The following is a 22,884-nucleotide window of genomic DNA, read 5'->3' as shown; positions in this document are numbered from 1 at the left end:
GACCAGTATTTTACATGGAGCACTAGCTTCCCAACGCAAATCACTAAACAGGTCCTCTGCACTTCTTTTGTTGTAGGGAGGATGTGCACTGAAAAGTCCTGAAAGCTCCCTGCCGTCTAAGCGGCGTCACCCTTCACAGCCTGGGACAAAGACGTCTTCACATTCAACCCTTTCTGCCGACAACATAGTAGGAAGCTCTCAGTTTCAGAAACTTCACTTTTCTGTGTCTCCATTCCAACAATGGAAAATCTACACGCGCCGACAGTGCCCTCAGGGGAAACCACTGCTCCTGTCACGAATGGCGATGCGGGGCATCTAAGCTTTGCCGAGTTGCAGCGAAAGAAGGACGATATTGAGGCCGAACTCAAGGCTTTAGGAGGAGTGCTTGATTCGGTATTCACGAGTTTTACGAAATAACACTTATAATGCTCTAACACAATCATAGCATGGGGTTGATATGAACACTTCTCTCCTAACAAACGATGGTTTCCCTCGAGGTGACATCGACGTTGCTCAAAGTATTTCAATATATCCAGATTCAAGATTCGACCACTGACAGCGTGACAGTCAGGACTACACGAGCTCGCATCATTCGACTGCGGAATGACTATACTGCTCTCATGACCCGGATCGAGAAATTTCTTCATGAACATTTTGCGAGTCTTGATGAGAATGAATCTGCGCCAGTTGCAAGCTCGAGTAACTCACCAGGCATCTTGCCAGACTCAGCTTCTACACCGTTAGACCCTCCTTTTGCCAAAATCAACACCGTAGCTGCAGGAAGTCCAGCAGAATCCGCCGGTCTGAAACCTGGAGATGAAATCCGGAACTTTGGTTATGTGAATCGAGCCAACCACGACAACCTCAGAAAGGTGGCCGAGTGTGTTCAGGGAAACGAAGGGGTAAGTTTGTGCTCTGATATAGTACACGAAAACCGCCAGTTGACAATACATTAGAACAACGTTTTCATCAGAGTGTCGAGGCCAGGTGGTGTGACCGAGCGGCAAGAGTTGCGACTGACCCTGATTCCAAGAAAGGACTGGGGTGGGCGAGGATTGTTGGGCTGCCATATCTTGCCTCTATGAGTCGAGTTGTCGCGAAAGCCATGATAAACCAGAAAGCCTATGCCTAATCACTCCGGGCAAGATAAATTGGTGGTTGAGCTAGATCGAGGCTATTTATCTTGGGCCTGTGCTTTAGCCCATGCCCAGTTGCTAATTTGTGCTTTGCATCTCTCAATCCAATGGCTTGCTAGTATAGGGCCTCAAACCTCGCCGCTGTCCAGACACTTCTCATGATGTATATGGGTAGAGAAATCGCAACCTAGGTACCTACCTAATTTGCAAAGACGAAAGTGGATCACACAGTACTATGTCCCATGCTGATATAGCGAAGCAATTTTTTCTTTCTTTTTTCTATGATACCTTGTGATTGAATGAACTCACACATGCGGTTCTCTTCGTGATCCAGTATATCCTGGGTTGACTTATGGATTGGCAGCAGATGGCAGAGGCCTGAGGACTTTGAACCGGAATAAATAAAAGGACCTAGATAAGCGACGTAGTGTGATAGCGCAGTTTTGGTCAGTGAGTCAACTAGCTTATTGTTTCTCCTAATACAAGAGTTATCGGCCTTCTAATGATTTAGGGGCTAGAAAAGCATTCGACTGGAGCCAAGGAAAGCAGCTTGATTTGAGGAAATGTGTAATTGGTCAAAGGCGACTTCAATGTTCACCTAGGTATGCTACTAGTATATGGTCATTTATCAGCAATACCACGTAGGTATGTTAATTAAGGTATTTCGTAAGGTATTCGTTGGTGCCAGCAGATTAGCAATGGCCTTTGTATTTGTTGCCTGGAAAACAGTAAAGGTGTGCTGGACACTCTCATGGAATCCGTATATGGCCTCATGATAAGAGGTGGCCAACAGATACGGAAAGCTGTTTGTCAGATGATAGCCTGAGTATTGACGATGCAAGAAACCTTGCATTGAGAGTAAAAATAACCAATAAAAGCCCATAATACGAAGAACAAATCGGTACCTAAAGATGCCTAGAGCATGCCTGGAAATGCTGACTAAACCATATTGATTCCTAGGATATGGAGTAAGGTAATAGCCAGCCTAGCCAACTCATCCGATCCTGATATCGGGGTGCAAGCATGGATCAAGGCCTGACTTACAAGCATTTAGATCACCTCACAAAGAAAAATGACGAACAAGCAAGGCACCACTAGGCAGCCCAGCACAGATTGAGCCAGCGAACAGGAAGACGTAGAAGAGCGAATCGATTGGTGGTGCCCAATAGTAACACAGAATTTCTCCAAGGCGGTGACGGTAATGGCTGGTGACGGAAGGCCATGAGGTGGATCACTCGCAGCAGGCTGGAGGCACTGAATGGGCGGGTATCACGTGCAGCCTATCCACTCGAAGGTAGGTAGGGGCGACTGAATTTTTCGCTTGAGGTCCTTCCCTGCCCAAAGTCCCCCGCCGCTTTCAAAACATCAGGTCGACCTTGAAAGTTTGTCAATCAATCTTGGGTATACCCACATTCAACAACGGTTTTTTCAGGTATTTAGGATCCATTCCCTCAGCATCACTTCGCACCGACGTCCATCTCATTCTTTACCCATTCGATCGACCGTCTTGCGCTGTTGCCGACCACTCAGCAGAAGCTAACTCACGCCTCTCAGCACCCCGCTTGTTTACATCCTCTGCATCTGTCGCTACAACACCACAGACACAACCATCAAGATGGCTGAGCAGCAGACTCCTACCTTCAAGCTCGTGCTTGTCGGTGACGGTGGTACCGGAAAGGTGTGTAGGTTCCTATGATGCAACATTTCTTTCGCGATGTTATCAACGACGTTCGAGCCCTACTCCGCCAAGTCGATTCTCGAGAGATATGAAGCGATCCCCATCACGCATCAACATCGACTAACCATCATGTGCGACAGACCACCTTCGTCAAGCGTCACTTGACTGGTGAATTTGAGAAGAAGTACATGGCCACCCTCGGTGTCGAGGTTCACCCTCTTGGCTTCACCACCGTAAGTCTCGCGACCCCACGTTGACCTATGCGGGGCACTAATCCATCACAGAACTTCGGTCAGATTCAGTTCGATGTCTGGGATACCGCCGGTCAAGAGAAGTTTGGCGGTCTCCGTGATGGTTATTACATCAACGGCCAGTGCGGTATCATCATGTTCGATGTTACCTCCCGCATTACCTACAAGAACGTCCCCAACTGGCACCGTGAGTCTACCCCGGTCATGATATCATCAAACCCGCATTTAACATATTCCAGGTGATCTCGTCCGAGTTTGCGAGAACATTCCCATCGTTCTCTGCGGTAACAAGGTCGATGTGAAGGAGCGCAAGGTCAAGGCCAAGACCATCACTTTCCATCGCAAGAAGAACCTCCAGTACTACGACATCTCTGCCAAGTCCAACTACAACTTCGAGAAGCCTTTCCTCTGGCTCGCCCGCAAGCTTGTCGGAAACCCTCAGCTTGTAAGATAATATCTCACGGTCTCTTGACACAATATACATGCTAACCAGAACTAATAGGAGTTCGTTGCTGCTCCCGCTCTGGCTCCCCCTACTGCCCAGGTCGACGAGAAGCTCCTGGAGGAGTACCGCAAGGAGATGGACGAGGCCGCCGCTATGCCTCTGCCTGGTGAGCTTTCCGACGACGATCTGTAAATGACTCGTGTGGTTACGGAATACTTTTGTTGAGGAGGATGCTGCCAAACATCCAAGGAACGATGCATGGGCAGTATTTGAGGATGGCACATAGGCAGCCGAAATGACCATTTATGAGATCCAGGGTGAAAGTCCTGGAGTTTACAGTAGCGTGATTATGGGGCGGCACAAAAGACAGGCCGTCATGCCTTTCTTTGGGGCTCAAGGGACGGTACCACTGCAAAGAGCAGTGTCTTATTTAGTTTAGCTAGACTTCCTCCACCAAAAACAACGAATAGGGCCAAGTTTGCGTGGCTTGGCTAAGACAATGACCAATGGCCCTTTGATGGAATTCACTGTGCAATTGTGCATAAAGTGATCATGAAGAGGTGCGAGACATGTTCGAAGCGGAGGATCAGTTCCGAGCTATTCATAGTGAAGAAGGGCAGATTTGAGTGTACTTAAATCGATGTCTACCAGGTACAGTGAACGCTGACACCCATGTGACGATGAGGTTGGCACATACGGATATGTGTAACCCCAGTGTTCGGAATTGTTAATCTACAGCTCTTCGTTGTATGGAGGTGCGATGGTACTAGGTACTCAGCCTTCCTCATCACACAAAGCTGGTACTGTGGTGACACGACTTATGAAAGCTCAATTATCACCCTTGATTTGACAATTCCGAGCTTACCCATATTCTGCATGCAGCCTGCCGGTCTCTTCTAAGGTAGCCGTGGGAGCCTTGCAGTAATATTCAGCCGAAACGTGAGCAGAATTGTACACTGCTCGATCAGTCCCTGAGCATTACTATGAGAATCCCTTGTGCTGGTGGAGAGTTTGAAAAGGGACTGGACTTTCTTTACCAAGCCAGAAGATTTTCTCAAACGCAAAAAGAGGCACTATGCCAAAGACCATGGTTATTGTCTAACTAGAGAAGATCGCATCAACATTGTTGACCTCTTGTGGCGATATTTCTTCGAATATGCCAGTGAGCTGAGCTTAAACGTCGGTATCTATAAATCATGGCACAGCCTATGATTGCCTACGATTTCTGTACATCAAATGTATTCAAAATCAAAGGCTTCTGTGGAGATTTTCTTTAATTCGTTATGGACATCGTCACATACGTTGGCGTGAAATCCCTGAAAAGGTAACCCAAGTTCCCTACCTACTAGGTAGTAAGAAGTAGATCCGATCGTGTTGGCCAATAACACCGACAGCAGCTCTCTGTGAGCGCTGATTTGTAACATTATATTGATAACACAATAAATACCGGTAGAACTCTGACTCAAAAGGTCATCAAAGCTACTGTACTAGCCGACCGCTAATACCGTGACATACATAGTAGTCCCCAGTGATGCGGAATAAAACGTGATAGTAGAGGACGTTGATGAATGTGTGAATCAAGTCTTGCGGTACTCAAGTGGTACTGACTTGAACCCCTTGATGCAAAGGAGGAATCTGGATTCCAAGGCCAAGTTCAAATGCACACGGCATCCCAAAGCTTTCCGAAGGCGCGCCTCAATACCTACTGACATATATACTCTGTTTATGTTTTTTTTGTTGATGCAGTAGCCCGGATGTGAGACGCGTTTAGAGGACCCATCAAAACAATACGAAACATTGGAGCCATGAATGGATCCATAACACGTACCTGGCCGTTATACGAGAGACTGAGGTGGGCGTCGAAGTGTGAAGTAATTGAGATCACAAAGGTGGTGACTTGGGAGATCACCAACCTCGATAATGGATGATGGAATGCAGATGATATCAGAGGTTTACATCAAAAGTAGCAGTTACAAGGATCCAGCTGATGGAAGAATGAACTCGAGATTAAGCTTGGCAGTGTGTTTGTTTATTTAGGTTAAGTTCCTATTTAAAAAGGATGGATGGCGGGCATGACACCCCTGCGTGCTGGCGCATGCAGCCACTTAATGAAACAGGGGTGTCAATTGACCACGAGATGGTCCCCAGGATCGCCAATACCACTTGTTAATTGACTACGTGGGGCAGCATGGTAACTGAGAAACAAAGGGAATGGAGAAAGATTGATGAGACTATGTATGTGATTTTGTCTCTTTACGTCGCCCACAAGACGGCTCAAATGCAATCGGAAATATGTGCCCAACTGATATCTGAATGCATTCGCATGCATAATCTATGCAACGGGATGACTAGCTGCATATCGACCAGTAAAAGGCTGCTTGAAGAAAAACCAAGAGCTAACTTGCTTGCGTGGCTTGTATGCTCTTACCTTTTCATCAAAGTTCAAACGGGACAGAAAAAAATAGAGTTATACCTAGCATTTCACGCGTTGTGATTGTCTTGTAGCGCGCGTCTTTTTATGTTTTTGCGGGGTGGTGCAAAAGGAAAGGGAAAACAGTGCTTCATGTCCAGACTATGTACTTAACATAAGGGGACGAGTCAGATTTTCTCGTATCTGGCCGATAAACATTTATGTATCTGGAATAAGACATTTTATATGAAAAGCTTAAATAATCAAGACACGGTGAGACACGCTCTTCATACCGCGTTATTTGAAAACTGGGCTATCAAAAAAGACAAGGCGGGAAAGCTAATCTAAAAGAACATAATGTAGATCTAGAAAGGTCGGTAGGGGAGGTTGGTTTTTTTGTTATTGCTGGGTTCCCGTCATCCATGTATGGTGCAGGTGGCCGCCAGCTGTTAGCATCTCAGGAGCCACACGCGGCGGATGGATACGTAAATTGACAGGGGTGCGCGTTTACTATACAAGGTTTACGCGGAGGCACAAGCGCCAAAAGCCTCCAAGACAAATGGGGTTTCCTTACAGAGCACAGAGGGGACTCCACTCGAGGGCCTAGGTACGAAGGGACGACTTTCATCCTGGGCGGGCCGCCTCGTTTTAGAAGACGCCTGCCAACATCAAGACAACCTCGTTTTTCTTCTTTCTCTTCTTCACCTGTCATCTTCATCATTATCTCAGAAAGGCTCCAAACCATCGGGTCTGATATCGCTCCCACCTTGCAGGCCGATCTCCAAGTTGATATCTCCCGATTGTTGTTGTTTCTTTTCCAGAACACGAATCTGGCGTCTCTCTGACTGGGCGGTAATGCGTCTGAATCTTCAATAAGGCCATCTCCATTACCCTCCTCTCTACCGCAATCATGGCCGACTCTACCAAATCTCCTTCTTTCGCCGCTACGCCCGATAAACACGCTCCCCCGGCCCCGCGTTTTCACGACATCGCTGTCACGCCCCAGAGTCTCCCTCCTCTCGCCGATGCGTCAACCAATTCAGCTGTATCTGCAACTGATTCGGAGAAGCATCCCAAGGGAAAGAGGAAACGGACAACGTATGTTGATCTACCTTACATTTCAATTCTGGCTGCAGCGATGTATCGGAAGGACTGAGCTAATTTTGATTTGATGGCGTTGTGCAGGGCGAAAGACAAAATGGTTCTGGAAGAGGCATACAGCAGTAACCCTAAGCCCGATAAACAGGCGCGCCTAGACATCGTCCAGCGCGTATCGTTGAGCGAGAAGGAAGTTCAGGTATGGCATTGACAACATTGCATTTGCTATTAGATCCTGGCATTGACATGGCGACCTACCACGCGTCTTCCCATGGGGTATCACCAAACTAACATCATCCCCTCCAGATCTGGTTTCAAAATCGAAGACAGAATGACCGCAGGAAATCTCGCCCTTTGTCACCGGGAGAAGTTGCTGCTCTTCATCATGGAATTATGCATCCCTCAACTTTCGACCCAATTACACACACTACAACTCCAAGCAAACCCGCACGTCCATTTCCAGTGTCCGAAAGTTCTATATCTCGATTTGGAGATCCCATCTCTGTGCCCCCTCGACATTTCGACCGGACACCCTCCATGCCACGATATCACTCAGACCTTGTGAATAGCACTCCAATCACCCTCGGCCATGACAGTTTTCGCTACTATTCTGACGCCACTCCTAACCGCATCGATCCTACTCTCCCACACGAAGCTCGAGATGTATCCCATTCTTTGTCAAGCTCTATATCTAGTAATGTTGGCTACCTGTCCAACCGGTGGAATGCTGGGGCCACTTCATTCTCTACGCCAGCTGCTTTTGCCCGCAGCGGTGACGATTCATTCAGGTATGCCGCATACAATTTTACTAGGTGTGCCTTAACTAATCAAAGTAGATTTGATACGTTCCCTCCGTCGTCATGCGCTTCTGATCGTGTCATTGCCACCCCTCTCTCCCAAAGCCAGCCCAAGGTTCACCTTTCTACATCCTTAGACGGAAAGGCAGAATTAGTCTCCAACCAAGGCTCTCCTTCACGTGAATTGCCCCCTCGACCATCCTCCACAACGCCATACTTGCCCGAGGAGCGACAGCGTGGTCTGCAACGAGGCCTACAACGTAGTAGCAGCGCTGTTACTCTCCCTCCTCTTTCGGAACTCACTAGCAGTTTGCCTCCTAGTCTTGTGCGAGGTCGGTCTCGTGATGTGCATGCCTGGGAAAAATGTGCGGACGCTGAGAACCGTGATGAGCTGACAGCGCAGGCCGAGTACGAGTCGAACGGATCGGCGGCTGCAGCTATTAACATTCTTCGTTCTACGAGCGGGATTCTTCAGCCAAGCAACGCCAAACGCAACGCTCCCATGACAAGGCCCCAACGACCTCACCAGGCAAAGAAGGCAAAGCTGGATCCTACTGGGTCAAGTATTTCACGACTAGACGCGGACTTGGACGAAAGGGAAAAGGCTGACAGGGAGCATGGCAAGGTGAAGGTTTCGATGTTGGTCTCTCCGACAGGTGGTGACTCGGATAAGGAGAACTTGAGCCCTGACGAGGAGACCAGTTCGCCGGATTCTTACCACCGTCGACCTCTGCCCCCTGCCCCCAAACATGTTGGCGATAACCCTCGACGAGTGGGCCGGGCCCTGCAGGAGCAGAAGAGCCCAAACCTACTCGCAACCCGCGCAAACATAGCGCCCACACGACCACGTTCCATCGTCAAAGAAGGATTGGAGATTTTCCAGGACAGGATGAAACCAGTGCTGTCTTCCAGGGAACAAGACATGGTTCGAGGTTCTATCAGCCCTAGTAAAAAGCCCGATATGGACTGTGTGGCAGGTCTTCTTTCTCTCAGCCAAGGAGCTTGGAGGTGAAGAGGGGATAAAAGGAAAAACTATATCTGTAGATACTGGGGAATGGAATCCCAGGAAAGAGCGAAATGACTTTGATATAGCCTAGGCTGACTATTGTCGTTTCCTCTTCCGTGGCAGATAAAGGATCACTTTCTTGCATGGCTCACACGAGTCTGGTTCTCGATGTTTACAACTGTATAATGTTCGGTAAAGTCCTGATTCATGGCGGCAGGGGATTTGGGATTTGGAATAGAGTTCGGCGCCTGGAATTTGTGCTTGTAAATATGTTCGTATTCACATACTGTTACTTGATGTGATGGAGAACGGAGCCAGTCACTTGGCTTCCTGGATGGAAGAAAAATTGACAATAAGAGACTGTCTCACAGGACCTTCAAGGAAAGACTCAGCTTACCACTTCAAATGATGTTCAATGATGACCAACAAAGAATGATATTGTAATAGCACTGGAGCAAAAACCGAGGTTACAGAAGAAAGGATAGCCGTCGCTCAGAGTTGAACTAAGCACATAAGCATATTCAGAAGCCTATCGAAAGTAAAGTAGCAACCTGAATTTACTCGATGGCCTGTAAGAATATATTCATATCAAATTCTTATGAACGTCTCAAGAGACTTTAGAAAACCCAACTATTGCTTATATTATTCCCCGAGGCACCATAGCAACCCGTGTCAACCAATCGTATAATGTCCCTCTTTCCTTACTTCAGAGTTGAAGAGGCGCTGGACGTTGAGTGAGCTTTCGAGAGATTACGCTTTATCCCTTGACGAGCCTCTTGTTGTTGAGCTATGTGGCCACATATCGTGTATTGTCTTGACGAGATCATAATCTGTCTTACATCTTATCTAAATGTCTAAATATTTCCCGCCATAGTTCCAAAACTATACCGCTTTGCCATCCCGCTTATATCAAAATGAAGATAAAGCTGATCTATCATTGTACCCAGATCATCTGAAATGACAGACAATAATTGTAACGCCGCCAACACCATGCCTAAAACCAGCTCTTATCCAAGGCCGCTGATGCCATGTATTTTCCTCACATACCCAAAAGGCTCATCTGCCGACGGATGGGGCTGGCACTGACACTCCCATCTTCACTTGCGTAGCATGCACTATCGGTGTCAATGTCCCAACCGATATCGTCATCATCGTTGCAACTATCTCCGGTGTCGGCATCGAAAGGCTTCTGTGCGGAAGCTCTAACGTTCCAGCGAAGAGTACGGCTCACGCTGTCAAACCACTCTGTATCGGTGCGTGTCACAGTAGGGAAGGGGTACTGAGAGGCAGTGATTGTGACGTGGTCACCTTGTCGCAGCTCGAGTCGACCCTTGCCATCAAAAGCGCAATAGGCAGTGGCTCGGGAATTACGAGGAACAACAACTCGAAGAGCCATGGTATCAGAAAGAACCATGGGTCGGAACGATAGGGTATGAGGGCAGATGGGTGTAAGAAGGATGGCAGGAATGTCAGGGTGAACAAGAGCGCCACCGGCAGATAGCGAATATGCTGTAGAGCCAGTTGGGGTGGAGAAGATGCAACCATCTGCTTGTACAACAGTGAGGAGTTCATCATCACCATAGAGCTCCAGGTTGGACACATAGGGGGAAGGACCACGATCGATGACGAGTTCGTTAAGAACCTCGAATTGCTCAGGTTCTTCGAGCTTGGGTGCGTCCAAGGCGCCGGCTCCACGGTTGCTGCGATGAACAGTACACGTGAAGCGCATGCGGAGGTTAATCTTCATGCCATCATCACCCATGACTCTGTTGAGATGTTCTTTGTACTTCTCAAATTCAAATGTGGTCATGAAACCTAGACTTCCCAGACTGAATGAGAGCACCGGAGGTACAATGCGCTGGAAGAGCCATGAGGTGAAGAGGACGGTACCGTCGCCACCAAGAGTCAAGACAAGATCGAACTTCTCAGGCTGGCTCCAGCACAAATCGGGTGTCCAGTACTTGAGCATGTGCTGGAAGCGCGGGTTCTCGGCAAGGAGACCAGATGAGTCGAAACGTCGTGAGTTGCGAAGCTTAGCATCGACGTAGACGTTGACGCCGAGGTCGGAGCCATAACGGGGGGTCCGCAGAAGCCACCCGGCAAGCTCGCGAGTGAGATAGACGAGCTGGTTGTCGCGTGCCTTGGTGACAATCATGATGTTGCGGACTGCGCGCTTGATGGGACGACGCTGAAGCTGCTTGGAAACCTCTCGAACACCAGTTGCAGTCGCGACAAGACGCGAATGTGACATGGAAACATCATTCTTGATTTCCTCGAGGACCTTGCCGATGTCGACAGCGTCAGCAAATCGCTGATGGTAGAAACATGGCGACTGCAAAGTTGAGGCGAGAATGGTAGCGGCCATATCAGATGAAGTTGTGTCATTGCTAGAGGTGGAAGTGTAAGTCCGGGCGGTGTTGGGTGTGTTGATGGCGCCCGTGGTCAAGCGAGACTTGGCGAGGTCATTGAGGGCATCAGTTAGGCTTTGCGAGGGCGTGGCAGCGGCAGAGTTCTTGGACACACTCGTGAAGCCAGGTAGAGGACCGGCCGAAGAAGCTGGTGGAGAGTTCGACTCTGAAGGTTCCGTCTGGCGAAGAGAAGGCATGTTTGTGTGTGGGAGTGCGAGTGACAAAGCGTCGGGTTTGTTGTGTCGGACCACCGAAGCCAAAGCCCTCGGGCCAGAACTAGACCGAAGTGCGTCTTTCTGAGTTGAAGAAGACGAAGCTGGATGATCTGCAGTTGATGAGGGTAATGGTAGAGTGGAAGATTGTGAAGAGGGCGAGCTCAATGAAGTTGTATCTTTTGGGGCAGATGACAAAGTAGAGGCTCCACAATCTTCCAGGAGAGTTTGAGGTTTTAAACGATCCGAGACTGACAACGACAAAGGAGATGGGGACAATGTTGAGAACACACTTGGCTGCTCAACTTCTAATTGTGTGGTCTGAACCGTGTCCGAGCTAAAACCTGTGTCGGCGAGTGTGCTCCTCTTATTAAGGACAGGTGAATGGGAAGAGCGAGCAGGAGACAAGCAATACCCGTTGTCTCGGGGGCTGCCAAGAGCTGGGTGGAGAGCCGTGGGAGACAGTACGCCTGTCATACTTCCGTTGCTGGCGGAGGAGGCTAGGTACTTGGGTCGGTAGACTTGGAGGGGAGGGGGCAAAGGAATTGGTGGACAAGGCCCTGTAGGTGACCCGTAACGTGGAACAGATGGGGGATGTTAGACCAGGACCCTAAATAGGATAAAATCCCAAAATTAGATGGGGTTCCAATGTGACGAGCACGCGGTGTCTCTCGTTGTCTTTGTTTTTTATCGTGTGCTTTCCCACACAATGCTTGATTGTTCACCCGACTTTTGCTGAAGCGGACTTGTTCACTGCTAAGTAATTTTCTCGATGAATCCTGGCGGCGATAAGCAATAAGCTTGGCCGATGGGAATTCCGACACAGGTGAGCGGGCCGCGGAGACAAGCGGAGAAAAGCTTCGGAGTTGATAAGTGTGAATGACAATGCAATGCCGTACTTGCAACCGTATCAGGTACAGTACCGACCACGTTCCGACGATCGAATCTCACTCGATTCCAGTTTGCGCTGTACACAAGGAGTGAACCCCCCAGGGGCTGGCCTGACAAGCAAGATACAGATGACGTCGCAATGCAAGTCTGTTGCTACCTCGCTTCCCCTGTGATCCCCCGAATGGAATACAAGGATGTGCTGATAGAGCGATTGATTTACTGAATCAATCAGTCACCGTTCACTCTGAATATCGAGATATTAATAGACTCTCGTCCAATAATCTCTCCTTGATGCAGCGAGGTGCGGCAGGGTTGTAGAATATCCAATTAGGAAAAACGGTAGCAGCCCACTCTTGGAAATCGAAAAGTCGAGAAGTCGAAAAGTGATATCCGTAACCCCCGTGACGAGCTATCTTTCTGACCGTTGCCAAATCTCGTCGAGAACCCCAGTCAGTTGCGGGGATGAGACACCCACTCACGGAGATACGCCAGGGATGTCGATAGCTTTCTTAAGACGCAAGAGCCGAGCCGAGCGGGAGGGACACGCCGCTATTGGTGGTGCTTGTGATGAGAATCCTTAGTCGCAGCAATACACGATGCACGTGGGTGATGTGAGCAGCTGGGATCAAGCACCAAGAGACTGGTTAGACTAGATCCTGAGGTTGTTGGTCGTGCTGTTGGTTGATCTTGTTGGTTGCAGTGTTCGGCTGCCGACTCTATATGTTGCTCAAATTCAACGTCACGGCGGCGGCAGTTGATTCAAGGTTGAGGCTGGGAAAAGAGAACCTTCTTTTGCAATCCACAAAGTGCAACCGGAATTTCGGGAAGAAACAGCGAAGAGCCACACAGAGAAAGGAAGCAAGGCAAGGATTCCGGGATCTCTTTTGGCTGCAGTGCAGATGTAACACAACACTACACCAGTCCAAAGCTGCAAGCCACAAATATGTGATGTAAGTATTCAACGACCAGCGAAGAAGATAGGTTGTCGAGCGGATTCAACCCTCAAAAAGAACCAACAGGTTAAATTACTTGGCGCCAATGGGAGGGTTGTGACAAAGAAGACAGAGACGCAGCGAGCGACCAAGAATGTTGGTGACCAAGCGAAGGAATTAAAAAAAAAGAGGCCGTAAGCGAGAGGCAAAGATGAAAATAAAGTGGGCGATTTTGCACGAGACTCACAGAGTCTTGTCGGCGAACGCGTGATTACAATCAATGTAAAATAAAATAAAAGAGAACAAAATACGAGTGCTCGAAGGAGAGTGTTGAGACCGGCTACCGAACCCAAGAATTTGCTGTGTGCTCTACCTGGGCTTTAATACTCTGGCTTCATTTTCCTTGCGTGTGTTTTCGAATATCGCGAGCTATAAAACCTGCCTCTATCCCCTGTGTTTTAGCTCTAGGGTCCCAGCTTTGGGGGGAAAGGAAAGGCTCCCGTCGTGGATAGTCCAGCCCCTTCCACTGGAGGGTCGACCCTGGTAACCCCTTTCTCAGCCTAGAACTCCTTGTCACAAAATCTTTTCCTCGTCTAGCGCCTGTTGAGACACGTCGATTGGAAACCATGTTGCAGTCTCTTCGTCTCTGTACAGGGAACCAACTATGCGGTTATAAACTAAGCGAATTAGCAAGTACTATGCTAGTGCCAACAAGGCAGGAGAAACAACAAATAGTATGTATGTGTTCCTTAATCAATGTCAATAAGATATCAAGATCATATCATATCATATAAGTTGTCAATGTTCTATGGATCCCTAACCAACGGGTCTATAGCCTAGCCGCGGCTCAACTAACCACTTACACTTCTCTGTTATAACCGTGCGGGAAAGTGGAACTAACAGTTGTCAAGTGGGCGCCGTCTTGCTTTTCAACGGTTCAATTGCGAATGGTTCAGGGTCGTTGCAGATTTCTCCAGTTTGTCGATTCATGGTCTCAGTAGCGCTCAATGCTCCCTGTGCAGCTGTAGTGGCTTAATCGTTTTCAGGGCAACGGTAACTAATGCGCATTATGTATTTTAGAAGAGTTTGGCATAAGAACTACGGATATACAATGTTTGGCGTCTTGATGTTCACGTTCTCGTCCTTTGAAACTTTCTTCTGTAGATCGTCGACCTCAGGCCCCGAGCTTACGTTGTAACCTTAGTTGTGATAAACCTTTAGCGATTGTGACACCAGGTTTTGGTATTCGTGGCGCCAAGCTAGGTAACACCGTAACAGGTTGTTTACCAAACATGCCGGTGAAACCTTGAAGGCGATGACCAATGTAACATCGTTGGGCGAAGGCGTGGCAATTCGTCTCAGCTTCTCAACTCCAACTCAGCTCTTTGTTGAGCATCCAGAGATCGAGGCATGTACGTATTCGAAAACATTACGAAACACCTTGTTAGGTAATTGCAAGGAAATGTCATACCTGACTGGATAGTTGTCATCTCAATGCAAACCCCAGTGTTTGTCAATCCCTGTTAGAGAGTGTAAATGCGCATCACGTCTTACAGTATCAAGTTACGAGAACCAACCAGCTACGGTAAAACACGATCGTGAAGATTTGAACTCGAAAATTTTGCGAAATCCAATGGTATCTTTGATCCTCCGTAAACAGATTCGACCCCCGAATCGGCCTGAGACCGCCCATACAATTTCTGATGCCGTGGTGAAACACAGAGCCAGGAACTTGTCCACTGAGGAGCCGCCATATCCAGAGCTTACCCGATAGCAGCCCGGATCAGAAAGTCCCGAGACTCTGCCAACTATACTTGGCGGTTTTAATACTAGTACAATGGCCCTTTTGATCGTTGAGGTTTGACCCTCTTTCTCAGGATTGAGGCTGGCCTCAAAGTGCGGTAAGCCTTCGCCACGAGCTGACGCTGAGATTTATCAGGTTGGTAAGCCAGCCGAGGCTGGGCGCCTAGACGAGAGTTTGATTGTCATCTTGGCGGGAGAGCCATGTTGGTAATACCGAGCGTGGGATATCATGCACATGGTTTGGTGTATCATTTCCAGTAGAGATCCTCCGCCACCTTCGCTTCCATGACAGAGCGGATGAACTGTCTCATGCTTCTCGACTCCATGTCATCGCCGGACATGGTTGTATCGAAACCAGGCTGTTGATACTCGCAGCATATACGTTGTCCAAGCTGAAGAACATTGGTCCATTCAGCGGGAGTGAAGGCGCCCTCGCTCTCCGACAAGAGCAACTCATCATGAGAAGTGAAACCGAGAACGTGAACCGACTTAGCATGATCGATATCCACAGCGCTTGGATCGATGATGATGGACTTGCCCTCCTCTTCTGGAACAGCAAGAAGTGTCGCCGCGCCAATACTCTTCAGAGGGATGGCAGCGCTGAGGAGTCCCAGGATGGCAGAGTGAAGAAGTGCAGGAATGATAGGGAGATTCTGCAACGAGCATTAGTTTATCGGTACCACCAAAGTTTGACATTGAAGCTTACCAACTGTGCCTGGACCAGTTTTGCGTTGACGTAGGCATTCTCAGGTGTCTCGGCAACCTGAAGAGTGATCTGGATCACACACCGAGGATAGTCTCTCACAGGGATAAGTTGCCTGATCGCTGCCTGCATGATTGACTCAAGCTGTCTCTCACGGGTACCTGTTGCAGCATGCATGAGGAATTGCTATTCTGTAACAAGGGATGTGGGGGATCTCACCTCCAACGCCAGCGGCAGGACGAACAATGACGTCCACTAGAGCCTCGAAGGCATTCTCATCTCGTCTTTGGGCTTCTACGGGGCCATTGACAGCGGCTATCACGGCATATCCCCCGTATGAGAACGTCGCAGAGCCGTCAGCCTTGGCGAGGTGTGACAGCTCTGCTGCAGGTTCAGCTAAAGGAGCCATTGTTGTTGGTGTTGAGACGATTTAGTCGTGTAAGGCTGGAAATTTTCTTGGGGGTTTGAAGTTTAGCCCAGCGTAGCGCACGGGACAAGGGCAGTGAAGTAGCAGGCGATATAGGGTTGGATTCTGAAAATGTGGTTAAGACAGGTTAACACAGAGGAGGGGAAATGAATTAACAGATTTTAGCAAAGGATGGAGTGAGTTCCCCAGGTTTCCATGAGTTTGCTGGCTCAATATCGAAGTTACGGATTTCTTGATAGTGGGGCAGGTTAGAAGCTACCTGCAGAGGTGGCTGCCAATCATGGGTCCACAACTCATGACATGCCGTCTTCACAACACAATCAATGAACCTCCATTCTACATCTACATCTGCTTACCTATCAACAATAGACCAATTCTCTCAATATGGACTCGCAAACTTCTATCCAATCCGCGCCGTCTCAAGGCGAAGTATCACCAATACCAAATCTTAAAGATCGACTTCCGAAGCTCGAACCTCGAAAGCGACGCTCAGCTACCTCCAATCCTACTCCCATTCCCGAAACACCCGCCTTACCAACGCCACCCGATACGTCCAACTGGACTTTCAAAACACCGTCGCGAAGAATTTTATCAAAAAGGGACCATGATATCTTCTTGTCCTCACCAACATGTAAGCTCATTACGGCCTGGGTATTTGGGCTAGCAGAGTCTGTGGTCGACACTCCCAACTCTGCAGTTCGAGACACCGACCTGAGCAGCCCTCTCAAGGTCATACTACATATCCTCGATGAGACGGAGCAGCTGGTAGCCAAGTCACCTCCGAATGAACAAGGTGGATCAAGATTTGGTAACAAGGCGTTTCGCGGCCTTCTCGAGCTCGCGCAAAGCAACTGTGCAGCTTGGCATCGAGATATCGGCGTCCAAGACGAGGGAGCTATCGCCGAACTTTCCACATACTTCTGTCAGTCTTTCGGTAACGGAAATCGAATCGACTATGGATCTGGCCATGAGTTGAATTTCATGATCTGGCTCCTTTGCCTTTACCAGCTGGGCTTGTTAGAGCAATCCGACTTCAAACCCCTCGTCCTCCGTGTATTCGTGCGCTACCTTGAGGTGATGCGTGTCATCCAGATGACTTATTACCTTGAGCCTGCCGGATCACATGGAGTTTGGGGACTTGATGATTACCAGTTTCTCCCTTTTCTTTTCGGTGCCACACAGCTTTTACACCACCCATACATTACCCCAAGAGCTATTCATCAAGACCTTACCCTTGAGGAGTTCGGCCACGACTATATGTATCTCGGTCAGGTCAGCTTTGTAAACAGTACAAAGACCGTCAAGGGTCTGAGATGGCACAGTCCCATGCTAGACGATATCTCATCAGCGAGATCGTGGACAAAGATCGATGGTGGCATGCGTCGCATGTTCGTCGCTGAAGTCTTGGGCAAGCTACCTGTCATGCAGCATTTCCTCTTCGGTTCTCTCGTGCCAGCAGCAGATGGTATGAGCGAAGACACAGGCACTGGGGAAGACGAGAATGCCGAACATGATCCACACGAGGGCCATGACCACACAGGAAAGGCTCACGATGGCACAGGTTGGGGTGATTGCTGTGGTATCAAGGTTCCGAGCAGTATCGCTGCTGCCCAAGAGATGAAAAAGAGAGGTGGTGATCAGGGATTGCGAAGGATCCCGTTCGACTAACGTCGCTACCATCAAATCAACGATCAATACAAACTCACCAGGTTATAGACTTGTACCTCGCACGGTGATCTTGTGACACTTTACATTCCGTATGCAAATAAAGAATGGTGTCGTGATAGTCATTTGCTCGTTCTGACCAGCCTCTCCAGCTCCGTGGTCTAGAGTTCGTCACATGGAGTACAAGCAAAACGAATGGGTTGTAGTACGGCAACTGTGAGAGATCCCGCGAGATTAAACCTCTATTAAGTTCAAAATCTTAGGCCGATCCACACCTTACTAAGAAATGTTGACTGTAATCCATTGTGCAAACAAAGTGGTCAAACTCTCTAGGCCAGGTCACCAGTGAAGTTATAACGAACTCAGTAGCCCTTTTTTCAGCAGATGCAAGATACTCCAAAACAATCTGAAGGGCTTAAGGAGGCCGTGGGAGAAACAATATATTAACTCGCCGATGTTCAGGTTGGAGGAAATCGTGCGAGCTCTCCATGACATGATCCCCACAGACCCACGGAGAAAGAAAAACATGAGATAAAAGACTCTTGACTTAAAGAATTTATCAGGATTGAGAACAAACTGCTTTGAGAGAGGAGGCCTCCGAGTTCATAGACAAGTTATCAGGTCAAAGCTGAGCCTGAATATAGACCAATTCCTGATTTCGACGTCTCATAGGAGGGGTTGGAAAGCAACAGGGGCAACCATGTATGTTAGACTTCAAATGCTGTAATCAATACGTTAGAATCTATTTCTAATTATGATTCCCCAGATGGATAACCCAATCCTGCCTGGGGCTTTCGTTCAACCTCTAATCAACGCGGCTGGTACTTTGGCTCACCACAACGAAAGAAACACTCGTCAGTTACTCCACAAAAGCTGTCGAGGTTAAGGACCAGAAATAACAAAGAGGCCTCAGAGAACCTGCAACTTCATATCATAAGGCAAGCTTAGTAGTTTCCTAATCGTTACCTTTTCACTTCCTAGTGCAAACGTTTTGGTTCTTCTAGCTGTCTAGGTGACCACTGGACGATTAGTATTGATTTTCACCATAGTACTTAGCGAGAGCGGCAAAGTTGACATCCAATTCTAATGAAGGGGGGCCCAGACCCCAGAACGCTCCCTGAATAATCTCTAAGGGACAAACATTCATAGATATGTGACAATTAGGGTTGATATGTTCCCGGCCTAGTTTGATCGAGTTTGGAGGGAGAATATGAGACCCATAGTAGGAACGCGCCGCAATGGTTTAAACAACAGGAGACATGCAAAGGTATCATTCGGTGAATGTTTGAGCTTTATCGGTCTGTTACGTCGTCGATTTCTTCCCGGAAAAGGAATACCCGCACTGATATCTCCCGAGGAAGCCGGCTTAAGGCCTGTCATGACCAAGCACAAAAAGAAAAAACAGTCCGAGTTTATAGATGTTCTATTACTCAACACTCTTCTTGTAACGGAGAGAAAAGAGAGATACATACGAAGGAATGATAGACGATCTCCATAGAGTGACCCAGTATATTGCAATTGCCCGTGGAATGATAAGCTTTCTCATTCGACTCGAGTCTATCCAAGATTTTTCTGTACATAAGTCACTTGGCTCTGTAGGCCGAGACAGCAATGACATGACCGATCTTGAAAGTTAGCATAAACGCATCATGCCATACTCAATATGTAGGTCATTATGAGTCTGATATTTCGAATTTGTAGAATAAATAACGGCGAAGATAGCCCTGGAAGCTTACAAGCCGGGGGCTCGTCCCTCCAACATTTCGCATCTGAGACCTTCGAGGTTTATGATTGCCAGAGTACTCATAGAGTTCCCTCATAAAGTAATAGTCGGTGCCTACTAGGTATGTTGCAAGTACTTATCCAGCAAGTTTCGAGCTGATCTACTATTAAACTCCTGCTATCGCCAATCAGCTTTCGATATCTCTTCGCCCCTTTATGAGTTGCTCAAGCCCTCTGTGAAGACAAAGTATGTAGCCTAAACAATCGAATATATACATACATACGCAAGAGCCACTGTCAGTCACTGAGGCCGAATGGAATGCTCTCCTCTGACTACGAAGAGATGATGGGTTTAAAATGATCGCTGAAGATTTCGTGATCTCTTGAGCAACTTTAATGTCAGGCTCTTTCGGTTGTTCTTTTTGTCTATATGCTATATACTCTGTAGCCTCATTATCCTCTTTGGAGCTTCCAAAGTTCCGAAGTTAATTTATGGTTCTTCACTATCATTTGTCCTGGTACTCTCGCCCGTAAGTTTCAAACACGAACAGGGATAAGGGGTAGCAATCTAAGGGGCATTGAGGGGGTTCCGAATGGCGGTCATATTCCTAAGAGAACCTTCAACGCTGGTATCAATAAGGACTCGAATGGTATGGAGAGAGTTTTCAAGAAGTTTTGTTCATTTATATTGTCATAGTGGGTTTGAGTTGACTGAATATCTCATTGTTTCCCTAACCATAACGCATCAAGCATCAAGTATAGTTCATCCACACATTATCTACCAATGGCTTACAGATGACAAACTATTACCGAACCTTATGTGAGGCGGCGTAACATTCCTTCGTTGATTCCATAACCACATTCCTCAAAATTTGTGCCGGTGTACAAAAACGACCTGGCAATATCAATCGTGACGCCCATTCTATGACCGTAACGTGTAACGAAAATCGACAAGTGACCGCCCGTTGTGGTATCTTGAGTCAAACAAGTAAACGCAAAATTCGCAATAACATCGTAGCGAAGCATGGCCTGCTCGCATGAAAGACAAATGAAATGAAGTCGTGAAAACATATCTCGTTGTGATGTGGTTTGTAAGGATGAGGCCTGATGATGGTCTCACAGACGCCCATTTCGCTGGGATGGCATTGGGCCTGTCTCTTCTGATTGGTAGCAACGCAATTGAGGCTCTCGGAGTCTATTCGTTACATGGATGTCCACGAGCATTTCGACAAGTGCCTCCGCATCCTTGTGAACGTTGACAAGATCGGCAGGGCCAGAAGAAATTCCAAGTAAGCTACCGTCAGCTCGCGGTTTTCGATACGCCGCGAAAATGATTCCACGGTCAGTGTTCATAGATTGGACAGAGCATGCCGAAGAAGAAGAGCTTCTCGAGATGACAGAGCCCCCTCTTGAACACTCGCCAGTGTAGAAAGCACAGGCATAGCCTCGCGCAAATTCATCATTACGGACCTCCTTTGCTCGATACTCGATCCAACCTGGAGTCTTCAGAATCTTGCTATGAGCTGTTGTTGATATTTGGAAAGGCAGGTTGACGTTTTCCAGTCCATAAGCGGCGAGGAGACGGCCAGACAGGGGTCCAAATTTCTTGTTTGGTGAGTTCATGCTGATGGGACTTTCGGAATTGATTCGCTCATAGTCAGTCCATAAGTTGACCACGTAAACGAGATCGAAGTTGTAGCGTTTAGCAATTCTAGCCGCCTCGAATGCTGCAGCAGTTGCAGGCTTGCTTGCATAAGGTGGGGTGAGTGTCAGGAGGGAAGAACGAGGAGAATCGGGGGCAGAAGGGGCAGTGGCGTATGTTGAGGTCTCTATCGCATCCGCATCTGCGGGAGCCGATTCAGCAATATCATCATCACTGAGGTTGAAAAACTCGTTGAAGTCTGGTTCTCGGAGTGTAGAGCTAGTAATGGAGAGCCTATTTGTGGCGTCTTCCAGGCTAGTCTGACTGATAGCTTTCCGAAGTGGCCTCTGATCCGGAGTTTTGGTAAAATGGCGGCGAATGTCCCTGCAAACTGCCTTATTCAGAAAATCGATAGACTTGGAGGCTCGAAGTTGAGCAATGTGAATGGGACGAAGCTCTGGTGAAGATTCTGGCGTTGGAGGCTTCTGGGGAGGCAATGCCGGAAGCTTTTTGTCGCGGAAATATTGAGGGCTGCGGGCACCTTCATCTTCCAGGTCTGAGGACGGGGGAGTATCAAGCCGCGAATTTCTAGTTGCAGACTTTCTCGAAGGTCGCAATGGAAGGCTACGCTCACTAGGGGCTTCCATGGATGATTTTGGATCGCAGGTAGATGAAGACGCAGATGTTTCTCTCTGGCGGGTTGGAGGTCGCGGAAATTGATAAACATCAAAGTCTTCTAGGAATGAATCGTCTTGTGTGGGCATGAAAGAAGCCTTGAGAGGGGAGTACTGTAACTTATGCGAATTTGATAAACGCGTGGGGTTCTGGGCGTGCATCAAGTCCAATCGATGAGGAGAAAGAGGAGCCGTTAGAGATGGAACTCGATTGCCCGGCTGCTTTCTCACTTCCTCTCTCGCCGCCATGCGACTTGTTTTTGGGCGAATGAAAGAAGGTGAAGGAAACTGAGGTATTGTTGGAGGGTTAGAAGCAAGCTCAACTGAATCGGTCGAGGCTGCTGGCGTCTTCTTCTTGGCGAAGAAGCGCTCGAGGCTTCCGAAACCATTAGCCATATTGAACTTGGTCAGTGAAGAGGCAAGTTAACGTTGCGCAGGATGCCTAGGTCGAGTCGTGTTAGCGAAGTGAAAGATAATCTTGAGCGCCCCTTGTGCATAGAGGTGCACGAAACGAAGGAATTGGGTTGTAACGTACCAGATCTGATGCAGTGAAGACTCATCAGTGGAGGAAATTAAGAGGCGAGTCGTGAGCCGAAGTGACTTGGGTGTATCAGAGTCACTCGCGGTGGAAATTGGTGTTTTGTGAGAACAAGGCAAAACAGTTCAGACTGGAATTGAAGCTGACTGACGCTAGATGTTCGAGACTGCTTCGGGTGTGACTGTATCAAACAGTGACGAAGGGAGAATCGTAGGAAGTAGGATAGTTCATGGCACAAGGGCGGATGCAATAAGTTGAATACCCGACGCAGACCTGCGTGCTCTTCGAGACGTTGTTTCGATGTGGATTGATGATCGAAGAACAATTGTATTCTAGCTGATGTGTTCCGAAGCGACAGGCACAGAATGGGTTGGTTCTGTCGAGCTTGATGTTGTACTATCCTGTCCTCGTCCTCGTTACTCTGCACTGTGATGCGAATTGCAACA

General features: G+C 48.2%; 7 protein-coding genes across 7 annotated transcripts; 4 read left to right on the top strand and 3 right to left on the bottom strand.

The window, feature by feature from the left end:
* Positions 1–240: 240 nt before the first annotated feature.
* Positions 241–1,085, top strand: FPRO_00859 (uncharacterized protein; the record flags this gene model as incomplete). The annotated part of the gene is made up of 4 exons (XM_031221758.1): positions 241–393; positions 446–518; positions 568–902; positions 957–1,085. 4 exons carry the CDS (start codon positions 241–243, stop codon positions 1,083–1,085), a joined length of 690 nt encoding a protein of 229 aa, XP_031075613.1.
* Positions 1,086–2,751: 1,666 nt separating this feature from the next.
* FPRO_00860 (putative GSP1-GTP-binding protein of the ras superfamily) lies at positions 2,752–3,702 on the top strand (the record flags this gene model as incomplete). Its single annotated transcript, XM_031221747.1, has 5 exons — positions 2,752–2,814; positions 2,955–3,047; positions 3,099–3,252; positions 3,305–3,510; positions 3,568–3,702. 5 exons carry the CDS (start codon positions 2,752–2,754, stop codon positions 3,700–3,702), a joined length of 651 nt encoding a protein of 216 aa, XP_031075612.1.
* Positions 3,703–6,830: 3,128 nt separating this feature from the next.
* FPRO_00861 (uncharacterized protein) lies at positions 6,831–8,827 on the top strand (the record flags this gene model as incomplete). Its single annotated transcript, XM_031221736.1, has 4 exons — positions 6,831–7,018; positions 7,106–7,217; positions 7,325–7,806; positions 7,855–8,827. 4 exons carry the CDS (start codon positions 6,831–6,833, stop codon positions 8,825–8,827), a joined length of 1,755 nt encoding a protein of 584 aa, XP_031075611.1.
* A 1,033-nt stretch (positions 8,828–9,860) lies between these two features.
* FPRO_00862 (putative UTR1 protein, associated with ferric reductase activity) lies at positions 9,861–11,918 on the bottom strand (the record flags this gene model as incomplete). Its single annotated transcript, XM_031221725.1, has 1 exon — positions 9,861–11,918. One exon carries the CDS (start codon positions 11,916–11,918, stop codon positions 9,861–9,863), a length of 2,058 nt encoding a protein of 685 aa, XP_031075610.1.
* Positions 11,919–15,315: 3,397 nt separating this feature from the next.
* Positions 15,316–16,179, bottom strand: FPRO_00863 (uncharacterized protein; the record flags this gene model as incomplete). The annotated part of the gene is made up of 3 exons (XM_031221714.1): positions 15,316–15,720; positions 15,774–15,931; positions 15,990–16,179. 3 exons carry the CDS (start codon positions 16,177–16,179, stop codon positions 15,316–15,318), a joined length of 753 nt encoding a protein of 250 aa, XP_031075609.1.
* A 402-nt stretch (positions 16,180–16,581) lies between these two features.
* On the top strand, positions 16,582–17,865 carry FPRO_00864 (uncharacterized protein; the record flags this gene model as incomplete). The annotated part of the gene is made up of 1 exon (XM_031221703.1): positions 16,582–17,865. The coding sequence occupies one exon, from the start codon at positions 16,582–16,584 to the stop codon at positions 17,863–17,865; it is 1,284 nt and encodes a 427-aa protein (XP_031075608.1).
* Positions 17,866–20,700: 2,835 nt separating this feature from the next.
* Positions 20,701–22,296, bottom strand: FPRO_00865 (uncharacterized protein; the record flags this gene model as incomplete). The annotated part of the gene is made up of 1 exon (XM_031221692.1): positions 20,701–22,296. One exon carries the CDS (start codon positions 22,294–22,296, stop codon positions 20,701–20,703), a length of 1,596 nt encoding a protein of 531 aa, XP_031075607.1.
* Positions 22,297–22,884: the final 588 nt, after the last annotated feature.

Source organism: Fusarium proliferatum (genome assembly GCF_900067095.1).
Source record: "Fusarium proliferatum ET1 genome assembly, contig: FPRO_scaffold001, whole genome shotgun sequence".
NCBI classification, from domain to species: Eukaryota; Fungi; Ascomycota; class Sordariomycetes; order Hypocreales; family Nectriaceae; genus Fusarium; species Fusarium proliferatum.
Note: the sequence above shows the minus strand (reverse complement) of the source record. Positions and strands in the feature narration are given on the sequence as shown.